Below are 12,369 nucleotides of genomic sequence, written 5' to 3'. Positions count from 1 at the left end.
TTTGAAATTTGTAACTATTTGACACATTTTATTTGCAATATAAAACCACGACTTCCGGCTACTTCCGGTTTCAGTCCTACACGTGAAGAGAACGAAAGAAAACATCGCAGCATGGAAGACGTGGAAAGCGATGCCCGTTTCGCCCATACTTTGACAGATCCTCGTTTCAGACCTCCTCACATCAAGCAGAGGAAAATCAAAATCGACTCCAGGTTCAAGTCTATGTTGAAAGACAAAGAGTTCACTGTCAAGGTAACTGTCGACAAACGGGGTCGTCCGATCAGCTCTTCGACCAAGGAGAACTTGGAACGACTGTACGACTACGAATCAGACGAAGAAAAAGATTCAGATGAAGAAAAAGATTCAGACGAAGAAGACGAAGAAGAAGATGATTCAGGCGATGTTGAAAGAGAAGAGGAGGAGGGCAAGAAGGAAAACGTAGGCAGTGTTCAACCTGACTCGAAGGAGGAGGAAGGAAGTGAGGAGGAAGAGGAAGGTAAGCAAACAGACTTGTGCAACTCCAAGCAAGAGTCTGAATCTATGTATAGACCTTTTCGGTATCTGAGCAGCTCTCGCGAGACACGCTCTTTGTTATGCTTTGAACATCGCGAGAACTTCGAACTTTGGCTTGTGCAGCTCGCACGAGATCGCTGTACCGCATGCTTTGCTATGCTCTGAAGTTTGCGAGAGATCACGAGAGCTTGGAATACCGATAGGGTCTATTCGAAGCAACTAATGAAGTATCATCGGAGTAGATCTGATCAATTTCAGTATACACATAAAGTACAAGTACACTGAGCCCAAAAAGTTAAGGATATTTTTTCAGTGGTTTCCCAATTCAGCAATTGCTTCATTTCTGGCCGATTTATGTGGAGCACGTGATGCGCACAAAAAATATTGGCGGTCTAGAAGTGTAGTCTGCGCAATGATCGCGGCGGCTTTCTTGACCGCCTAGGACAACCACGCACGTTGTGAGACGTCATTCGTTAGACCTCAATACCCCAGATGTTAAACAGCAATTTTTGGGTCAGAAATTTATATATACCGTACTTTCTGGGTTACAAGGCGCTACAGCGCATAATGCGCACCCCCCTCTTTTTAAACAAAATTGTAATCCAGTCACCCATTGGGCGCAGGGGGCCCTGCAGGGGGCCGATAGGGCGCACCAAAATTAAAAAAGTATACCGGTAACAAACGGTCGAAGAATGAAAATAAGCCGCACATCAAAGGAAGAATACAGAGTGGAAATATGTGTGCTCTGTGTGTGCGGCGAGATCAAAGGCAGGTCCATTGTGATAGCTGGGTTGCCTTGTTTAGACACTGACCTTCTTCCCAGGGGTCAATGACCCAGTTTTTGCTATGAGAGGTGGTTCCCCTGTCATAGATCTGAGAGAGGGTCAGTGACCGGGGTCAGTGACCGAGTTTAACCTATGGGGCGGTCTCTTTGATGTCTTGAGAGGAAACTTGGCCAGGGTAGTACCTAGTAGCTGAAACATGCATTATCACAAGTTGTTTGACTGGTACTCAGGCGGTCTCTTTGATTTTTTTCGTATTTCATACACGGACTAGGCGCTTCCTTATACAAGACGCAGGGGTCAAACTCGAGGAAAAAAGTCGCGCCTTATGACCCGGAAAGTACGGTACATGTATTTGAAGATCAGTCTTTCTTCTGCTTAAAAATGTGTTTCTTGAATCTGAGCAATATTTGGGTATGACGTCACATGTCCGTGACCACGCCTACCCTAAAAAATGGCGTTTTTTGACGGCATGATTCACCTTCAACCGTCGAAACGGAAACTGAATAATGTTTTACATTTTTTTTACGCCAAAAGGTTTATTTGGTGTCTTACCTAACAAGTCATACAAATTTTGTTCAAATCCGCCGCGCAGTTAGGCTGATCCAACGTGTAAAGGAAAGCGACAACAATCCTGAAAAACAGCAAAACATCTAGGGTTTTTATGGTGTTTTTGCTGGGTAGCCGCAGTTGATATGCAATAAATCTAAAACTACAAATAGCAGCCTCTCCAAATTTCACAGAGTGATGACAAAAACCCTCATCTGGATATGTTCCAGTACTTAGGTCAAACAGAACCCAAGAAAGGACATTGTAACGGTTTTCCGTTAAAAATTTGGAAACGTTTGTAACGTCTAAGAAACAAATGTAACATGCACGCAACTTTGTATACTTTGCAAAGAATGGTGCCATTACATGTGTGCCGAGTTTCAAAAACATTCTTTCACGGGCTCAAAAGGTATGATCGTTTAAAAAGAGGTGAAAAATACTGCCCCTGGTGTCTTTCGCGCAACTTTTTTAAGGACTTTTTTTTATAATTTTGATTCTCATTCTCCGATAGGATGCGTATAGCAGGGTTCGACACTAGCGGGGGCGGGGGGCGGAACGCCCCAGAGTTTTGTGTTCCGCCCCAAACATTGCCGAAACTTGGGGCCCACTCCGCCCCAGGATAAATTCCAACTGACAATGACAAACCGAAAATTCCAATGCCAGAGCCAATCACTAAAAATTGCCAGTCAAAGTCGTCACTGAAATTTGCTTTACGATCAATGCCGCAGTCAAGAAAAAAAACCCATTGAAATCGTCGAAGGATATGCCACAAGGGAAATAACTCCCAGATTGCGCTCTTTAGCGTGAGAGATAAGTATCGCCTTCAAATGCCAAACGCAAAATGTGGCGACACATTCCTGGTGTAAAAAGACATGGAAATGAAGATGAAGAACAGGGTGGAGAGTAACGAAAAAAGGAGACCGATGCAGCCAAAAGCGCGAAGCGCTGTCGTAATTTCAATGTCAAATGGTTGAAAGAATTTCCCTGGCTTTAGTACGATGAAAAAAAACAGACAATGCATTGCCGCACGTGAATACTGAGAGTGGGCCTCAGACTTTTTGTTTTCCGCCCCAGCAATTTCCATCTCTAGGGCCAGTGTGGCCAAATAAGTTAGTGTCGACCCCTGGTATAGCCTTTCACGGATGATGCAAATCACTTGCTCGGTAGAAGTTGCAAAAAAGAACTTTTCGCGTGTTTTGAACACAGCTGTGCAGTATAAGAAAGAAGTAAAGAATACAAAGAATCAAATAACAGAAGAATGCAGACATGACGTCATATAATTCCAAAAATATGGCGTCAGATGGAGGCAACACTGTGTTTTTCTCATCGTCGTCTTGATAGCGGCGAGACACAATCTGGCATTTGCTGTGACGAATTTGAAAGCGACGAAATGGAGCTGTGGAGATGGACATAGCCAGGTTTTTAAGAGTCTGTAAGAGCATTGTCTCGATAGTGGAAAGTGTGTGTCCTGATCACTCAGCCACCTTGATATGAGTTTTGCAGACGTCATTGTCTAAAAATAGAACAGCAGAGCGGAGTGAGATTTTACTTTTTATTTCTTCAAAGTCATGAGGCTATATCTTTTGAGCCCACGATAGAATGTTTCTGAAACTTGGCACACATGTAATGGCACCATTCTTTGCAAAGTACACAGAATTGCGTGCATGTCACATTTGTTTCTAGGACGTTATGAACGTTTGCACATTTTTTACGGAAAACCGTTACAACGTCCATTCTCGGGTTCTGTTTGCTCCAAATACTAGCGCGAATCCAGATGAGGGACTTTGTCATCGTTCTGTGTAATTTGGAGAGGCTGCTATTTGTAGTTTTATATGTATTGCATATCAACTGCAGCTACCCAGCAAAAGCACCACAAAAACCCTGGAGTTTTTGCTGTTTTTCAGGATAGTGGTCGCTTTCCTTTTCACGCTAGATTAGCCTGACTGCGTGATGGATTTGAACGAACTTTGTATGACTTGTTAGGTAAGACACCAAATAAACATTTTGGTGTAAAAAATGCAAAATATTGTTCAGTTTAAGTCGCCGTTTTGACTGTTGATGGTGAATCATGCCGTCAAAAAACGTCTTTTTTGAGGGTAGGCATGGTCACGAACATGTGACGTCGTGCCCAAATATTGCTCAGATTCCTGAAAGGCATTTTTGAGCAGAAGAAAGATAGATCTTAAAATACACGTTAATTTCTGACCCAAAAACTGCTGTTTAACATCTGGGGTATACCACTGAAAAAGTATCCTTAACTTTTTGGGCTCAGTGTAAGTAAGTACAAATATAGTGCCAAGGAAAAGAAGAAAAATCAATGTTAGTGATGGCAAAATCTTATCAAATTTAACTCACCAGACAGGCAAGGAACTCCTTGAAAGTCACTATTTAGCCAGAAATTCCACAAGCCCGGCAAACAAAGCACAAAACAATGTTAGTATTAATTATATACACTAAATAGCAGTGGTACATACGATCGACAACACGACCGCACTCACCAAGCGTCTTGTCTGGCTTTTAATTATGCTCTGTTCTTAACAATCACTGACGCAAGTTGTAATGAAAAATCTTTGTGACGCACGACTTGAACTGTTCAAACTTGTTCCAAAATTAAACTCGCCAGCTGGGCGAGTAACCGGAAGAAAGTTCCTAGCCCATCAGAAATTTCACTAACCCGTTTCATACCACACAGAAGAACTATGATAGTAACACTGACACATGCAGTTAACCTTCACCATGCTTCGTGGGTCGTGGACGACCCAGAGCCTCATAAAATGGTCCTTATCTCTGAAACTATTCGGAGTTTTGGATTGAGACTTCATGTAATTTTCAATCACCTTACGACCTTCCCATTGCCCAACTTTTGAAAGATTATCTTTGTAAACAAACAAATAAACGATGACGTAATTTGAACTACACACCCGATGATGTGGGTCGTGGACAACACATATAGAATTACGTAAGGAATTTGACACTGGTGAGGGGTCAGAAAAATGATACAACTTGATTTTACTTTTCTTCGACATCCAGGGTACAGCTCGCACCGTTTCCAGCCAATAAAATTGTGAACATTGAGCCCCATACACCTGTGTAAATAAAAAATAAACTTCAGTTCAATAAAAACAAAAGCAACTGGCATTCCAGCGCTAATATTTATACTTTTAGGCTTGTCTGATACCAACGTTTTTGGTGGGTGTGTGCCTAAACTCCAGTGTTTTGCCTGCCCCGAGTGCGGTTGATTGAACTAAGGACCACGTTCTTGTTCATGCTGTTGGGGTCTGAATTGTGATGACTAATTATAGCAGCAAAGTCCAAAATTATAACCCAGTGGAAGAGTCATGTATCACATGTGGAAACTGAAAGCCGAGCGAACTTTTGAGATTCACTCAGTGGAATTTAGATTGTGATGCCTTTATATCTGCCTCGCTGGTATGTCATGCAACAGCTTACCAGAAAGAATAACTACATTAAACTTAATCAGGTTAATGTTAATATCTACCACCCATCCCTTGGGAAGAAAAAGAGACCCATTCTGATTCCTACCCTCCCTCCACACACACACTCATAACCTCCGGTGTCCTCCACATCCATCTCCACAATTTCACATGCGGGAGGAAAATCCCCCCTTAACAAAAATATAATAAACTAGATGATTACCCGCTTCGCCGGGTGGATCGCGAGACGGAGTATGCAGCGTGGCGGTTCGCCGGCTTAGAGCTTGACGTGATTGACGCCACACGAAGGAAGGGAGATAAACGCGCAAAACACTGGAGAAGATAAGGAAGAGTTACTGGGAATGGATCTACAGAAAAACCAAAATCGGTGCGCCGCGCTTAGAGCACGTGTTCAAAATTTTCATCGACCAGATTGTGTCTGGGGTCTACCTGAATATGCCCACCAAATTTGAAGCAGATCCATCGAGAACTTTGGCCGTGCATCGCGAACACTCACACACACACACAGACACAAGTCGTATATATATATATGTGAAAAGGTATGTGTGGTCTCCGCAACTTCAATGACCTCCCTCTCTTTACCAACCAACCCTAAACTGTTTCTGTGACAAAATTTGTTATTGCATAAAAAAAAAGAACACTATGCACACTTAGTATGGAGAAAGAACAGGCTGGCCACAGACTTATTAACCCTTACACTGGTGCAATTCTGTAACACAGGTTACATAGCCACTGGTGAATTAACAGAGAGAAAAATAAAGAAAAAGGGTCATATAGGTTTTCGCATCCATTGGAGGTACCTGTAATCGGAACCGACCAAACAGACTGAGCCAGTAGTGCGACATATTATGTCGTGACAACCAGGTGACAGTATATGTAAAGTAGCGCGACATATGTTACGACAACCAGCCTAAGGGTTAATACAACAATACTATGCTTGAGCGCTTGTTAAAAAAACCCAAAAAAAACAGCGTACTTACTTACCCTATTTTATACAGAGACATGCCATGTAGCAAGAGAGGTTTACAAATGATTTCTGTTACTAATTTTGGGTCGATTTATTTTTACCTTCTGTTTCAGTTGTAACTTGTATACTGTGAAATCTGTGTCTACATTTAAAAAAAATGAAGACCCCCATCCCCCCAAGATTACCACCTTGTTTGTCAAGATTATCATTTAAACAGGTGTGTACGTACCTCATATAAAATAAAAGATCCATTTTGTCAGATTTCAGAGGGTATTACTATTAAACCAGAGGTTTTACTGTATAAACTGTTTTGTGCTACCTGTTAATGAAATCTGTGTCTGTCCGTTGCAGAGATTCCTCAAATTACAGAAGATGGCCCCGACTACGCCAGGGGGGGAGGGACGCTAGAGTCATCAGACGATGATGATGATGACGACGACGATGACAAGGAGGTGGGTGAGGACGGTATTCTGGACCACCACTGGAACGAACCTGAACTCGACGCTCCTGAGGCAGGGGAGACAACTCACCGACTTGCGCTGTGCAACATGGACTGGGACAGAATCAAGGCCAGCGATCTTCACGTCCTCTTCAGCTCCTTTGTGCCACAAGGGGGCGCTCTGCGTGCTGTCACCATCTACCTGTCGCAGACGGGGCAGGGGAAGATGGAGGAAGAGGCAAAGCTTGGCCCGAGGGAATTCCGGGAGGGGGAGACAGAGGAGGAGGGTGGGGGGAACCGCGGTAAAACGGGGGGTCTCAACCGTGCAAAACTGCGGCAGTATCAACTCAACCGCCTCAAGTACTACTTCGCCGTTATCGACTTTGACAGTAAAGAGACGGCTAACGCAGTGTATGAGGAGTGCGATGCTATGGAGTATGAGAAGTCGTCGTGTCGTGTCGACTTGCGGTTTATCCCCGATGAAATGACATTTGACGAGACAGTGAAGGAGGCTTGTACAGGTCTTTCGGACTTGGCGAGCTTTGAACCCTCCACTTTCACAAGCACAGCTCTGTGCCAGGCCAAGGTCGAGGTCACCTGGGACGAGACAAACATCGATCGTCTGAAGAAAACCATGAAGATATTCACAGAGGAGGACCTAGACAAAGAACAGTTTGACGACCTCATCGCTTCGTCTGAAGAAGAAAGTGGAGACGATGACAAAGACTCAAAGAAAGGCAAAAAGAAAGGCAAGAAAAGTCGGAAGAAGAAAGTGAAGAACTACAGAACGCTTCTTGGTCTCGAGGGTGGCAAGAAGTCGAAGAAGAAAAAGAAGCTTAGCACACTGCCTGTAATTGGTAGTGATGATGAGGATGATGAAGATGATGAGACAGAAGAGGTGCAGCTAGCTTCAAAGAAAAAGAAAGACAAAGGTAACAAGAGCGCAGGTGAAGAAATCTCCATGAAGGAACCTTTCGAAGATGAAGACGAGAAGCAGGAAGGGGAGGAGGGAGACATGCAATTCACGTGGGAACCGGCCGCCAACCAATCAGCGCTGACGAAAAAAGGGAAAGAGAAGCTGACCCCTTGGGAAGATTACCAGCGTAAGAAGAGAGAGAAGAAGAAAGGGAAAAGAAAGGAGAAGAAGAAGGAAAAACTGAAGTCGCAGGGCGTCGAGGACACCACAGAACTTGGCTTCGACGACCCCTTCTTCAACGACAACTCCGACGGCGAAGGAAAGAAGAAGAAAAAGAAAGAGGGGAGGCGGAAGAGAAAGCAACGTGAAGAAGCCTGCGTGGAAGAAGAAAACGAGGAGACGAGAAAAGAGAAAGCGGCGCTAGGTTTGCTTATGAAGGACAGTGATGAGCACCTGAATCACTTCAGCTTGGAGAAGATCATGGACGAGGAGAAGGCGGCCAAGAAAAAGAAGGGAAAGAAACGGAAACAGGCGGAGACGGTTAACGCAGACACTTTTGAGATCAAGGTGGACGAGTCCAGGTTTGGCGACCTGTATACCAACCCCGAAATGCACATAGACCCTACCGCACCAGAGTTCAAAAAGACAAAGTCTATGACGACTCTGATAGGTGAAATTTCCAAACGACGAAAGAAAACGTCGTGATGCTGACTGTGTAGATGATGATCATGATGAAATAATTAGGTACAGGATTAGGTAAAGGATAATTACAGTTCTTATGACTTTGGTTTGAACAGTTTTATTCAGATAATTACAAATAGCAATGCCGCATACAATCAATGAAATAAATGGAGCACAACCAGCAAAGTTTATGAATTTAGTTGATGGCTTGATAATTTTGAATGGAGAAATTTCAAAAAGGTAAAATGAAAATCTCTTGCTGCATGTTTATTGACTGATAGGTATAAGCAGGGATGGCCAAATCTCAAAATGTTCTTGCCAGCCGGGCGAGTAACTTCAAGAAAGTTACTAGCCCGACAGAAATGTCACTGGCCTGGTACATACCACAGTTGATCTGCAGTGTTTATATGGCTTGAAAACTCGATATTAAAACCAAAAATGTTGCATTTGACCAGACCCCCCGCGGGTTAGGGGGAAGAATTTACCCGATGCTCCCCAGTATGTCGTAAGAGGCGACTAACGGATTCTGTTTCTCCTTTTACCCTTGTTAAGTGTTTCTTGTATAGAATATAGTCAATGTTTGTAAAGATTTTAGTCAAGCAGTATACATGTAAGAAATGTTAAGTCCTTTGTACTGGAAACTTGCATTCTCCCAGTAAGGTAATATAGTACTACGTTGCAAGCCCCTGGAGCAATTTTTTGATTAGTGCTTTTGTGAACAAGAAACAATTAACAAGTGGCTCTATCCCATCTCCCCCCTTACCCCGTCGCGATATAACCTTCGTGGTTGAAAACGACGTTAAACACCAAATAAAGAAAGAAAGAAAGCATTTGACCAGGATTTTCATTGGCCAGCTGGGCGAGTTGCCAGGCGGTTTCTACTAGCCCGGCGAAAGTTTTACTGGCCCCTGGCGATTGGGCAGACGATTTGGTCATCCCTGTGTAAGGTTATTAGTATTACCCCATTTATGTATTGGTTGATGACTCGATCTGTTAAAGGCTTGGATGGGAGGTATTGTAAAAGGACAAAAGAAAACTTGTCCGTGCATATTCACTGATTGTTATTTATTAAATAATTGGAGTTGTTATAAGTTCATGACTCTGTTGAAGGCTTTGGTGGGCGAAAATTCAAAGGGACCACAACGTTGCAAGCCCCTGGAGAAAATTTTTGATTAGTGCTTTTATGAACAAGAAACAATTGACAAGTGGCTCTATCCCATCACCCCCCTTCCCTCCGTCGCGATATAACCTTGAACGGTTGAAAACGACGTTAAACACCAAATAAAGAAAGAAAGAAAGGGACCACACACACCCCAATCTGTTGGTGCCACCCCCCCCCCCCCCTCCCCTTCCCCACCTTTTAAGACCTAAAATATCAGAGAAAATTAGGACTTAAAACGGAGGCAGTCATAAATAAAAGGGGATACATTATCAGTCAACCAATCAATATGAGGCTTATATCGCGCATATTCCGTGGGTACAGTTCTAAGCGCTGGGATTTTATTTTTAATTTGTTTAAAAAATTTTATGCAATTTATATTGCGCACATATTCAAGACACAGGGATTTATTTATGCCGTGTGAGATGGAAGTTTTTTACACAATACATCACGCATTCACATCGGCCAGCAGATCGCAGCCATTTCGGCGCATATCCTACTTTTCGCGGCCTACTATTCCAAGTCACACGGGTATTTTGGTGGACATTTTCATCTAAGCCTATACAATTTTGCCAGGAAAGACCCTTTTGTCAATCGTGGGATCTTTAACGTGCACACCCCAATGTAGTGTACACGAAGGGACCTCGGTTTTTCGTCTCATCCGAAAGACTAGCACTTGAACCCACCACCTAGGTTAGGAAAGGGGGGAGAAAATTGCTAACGCCCTGACCCAGGGTCGAACTCGCAACCTCTCGCTTCCGAGCGCAAGTGCGTTACCACTCGGCCACAACAGAGGTTATGAACAGTACAGATGAAAAAGCAAGTTCTTAAAATGGGGCAAATCTAAAATGTTGGGGTCTTAAAAGGCGGGTTCCCCAAATCTGTGGGTTTTTTTTTTTAAATGAGGGATTCTTAAACCCGTGGTAAAATTAAATGTACAGAGGTGATGAACAGGAAATCTCAGAAAAAGAGAGGGTTTTTAAAAAAAAGCTGGTCCAGCGTGAGACGAACTATGCCCGCCTATGGCATGGAAAAGAATACACAACGACAAATAAATCAAGCAAACACAAGCTAAACAGTTGAGTTTGCAAACTTCTTGAAAGAATAGCGTACATAATCAGCAGCAACAATGACATTAGATCCAAAGCGACAAGAAGGCATAAGTACACTACAGGCACGTTTCATGATATTGAGGATTGCAGTTTCCCCCTCACACACAATATTCCAAAATAATAAATAGTCAAACAGGGGCCAAAAAACAGTTTGCACCAAGAGTTCAACTTTTTATCTATCCAAAACAGTAAAAAAAATTATATGAACATTCGTATTTCCAAGATGATTGGCGTTCCAAGACGCTATATCCTAAAAACCCCAAAACATGCTTTTACAACTTCAGTGCATAATAACTGCCCAAAGGTGCTGTTTAAAGCAACCATTGATAATAATTTGTAACATACTCCTTGAACACATTAAGAAAAATGGTTAACTTGCAAATAAAGGGACAGCATTGATCAGAACAATGGTAAGATAAAGGACGCTACTTATATTTTGTACATTTTTTATCTTTATCGTTTCCTGTAGACCTCAGAAGTTCTAGCCAGCTTAAGAAATCATTCTGAAATCGAAAAACAAACATCTATACATTTTGTACGCGAAGTAGATTGATATTTGACACAGTCACACAGACATACGTGGGCTATGGGGCAACCCTACCCCCTAAATTTGAAAACGGGGTCAATTTCTTAACTGCATGCATTCAGCAAAACAATCCCTAAAAAAAAAATTCACAAATGAACTTATGACTTTAGAAAAGCATTCAAAAATGCATATATACAACGCTTTTTCTTTGGTCCCAATTCAAGGGGGGGTGCTATTCTCAGGTAACACTGTGAACGCTCAAATGAGACTTGGTCACATGTCAAAAAAAATAATCCCCCCTGTTGTTCATGGTTGGTTGGTGGGATTTTTTTTTATCTGAGCCATTGGCAAGCATGAAATGTCATCAACATTAGGAAAGACATAGTATCTCCCATTGTCTTTTGCGCGCAAACACTTCACACAGATCTCCTCTCGATCTGGCCCATCGGGGAAATGGGTTGACTTGGGGATGATCACCGCCCTGTATCTCTCCACCTTTCCATCCATGCTGACAAAGTCAGCGGTCACAAAGTCCCCAACTTGAATGTCTCACTGTGGGACAAATAACCTGGTTTTCACGACTGGCACCACATGGTTGGCTGACCACGCGGCATCCAGTGGCGTGTTGTGGGTAGACGTCCATTGGACATAAATTGGGAAGGACGTCGCTGGATCATCTGGTTTGCATACTTTGTTCATGTACAACATTTAGTCAAGCTGTCGAACTAACAGAATGAAACTGAACTCACTGCATTTTTACAGCAAGAGCGTATACTCGTAGCATCGTCAGTTCACCGCTCGATGCAAAGGCAGTGAAATTGACAAGAAGAGCGGGGTAGTAGTTGCGCTGAGAAGGATAGCACGCTTTTCTTTATCTCTATTCTTTTTAACTTTCTGAGCGTGTTTTTAATCCAAACATATCACATCTATATGTTTTTGGAATCAAGAACCCACAAGGAATAAGATGAAATTGTTTTTAAATCGATTTTGGAAATATTGTTTTAATAATAATTTTTATATTTTTAATTTTCAGAGCTTGTTTTTAATCCGAATATAACATATTTATATGTTTTTGGAATCAGAAAATGATGAAGAATAAGATGAACGTAAATTTGTATCGTTTTAAAAACAAATTATGTTTTTTTACAATTTTTAGGTTTTCAATGACCAAAGTTATTAATTAATTTTTAAGCCACCAAATTGAAATGCAATACCGAAGTCCGGCCTTCGTCAGAGATTGCTTGGCCAAAATTTCAATCAATTTGATTGT

At 42.5% G+C, this 12,369-nt stretch overlaps 1 protein-coding gene across 2 annotated transcripts in view; it reads left to right on the top strand.

The window, feature by feature from the left end:
- Positions 1 to 38: 38 nt before the first annotated feature.
- The window catches only part of LOC138975143 (ESF1 homolog), a 48,869-nt gene continuing 36,538 nt past the window's right edge, over positions 39 to 12,369 (top strand). Inside the window, exons 1-2 of one of the 2 annotated variants that reach the window (XM_070347804.1) lie at positions 39 to 496; positions 6,618 to 10,635. In XM_070347804.1, coding sequence (XP_070203905.1) covers positions 112 to 496; positions 6,618 to 8,326 — 2,094 coding nt within the window. In that variant the 5' untranslated portion in view covers positions 39 to 111 and the 3' untranslated portion in view covers positions 8,327 to 10,635. The remainder of the gene's footprint in view (positions 497 to 6,617; positions 10,636 to 12,369) is intronic. The other variant, XM_070347805.1, reaches the window with a different exon arrangement.

The sequence above is a fragment of the Littorina saxatilis genome, linkage group LG9, assembly GCF_037325665.1.
Source record: "Littorina saxatilis isolate snail1 linkage group LG9, US_GU_Lsax_2.0, whole genome shotgun sequence".
Lineage (NCBI taxonomy): Eukaryota > Metazoa > Mollusca > Gastropoda > Littorinimorpha > Littorinidae > Littorina > Littorina saxatilis.
This window is presented reverse-complemented; position numbering and strand designations above follow the sequence as displayed.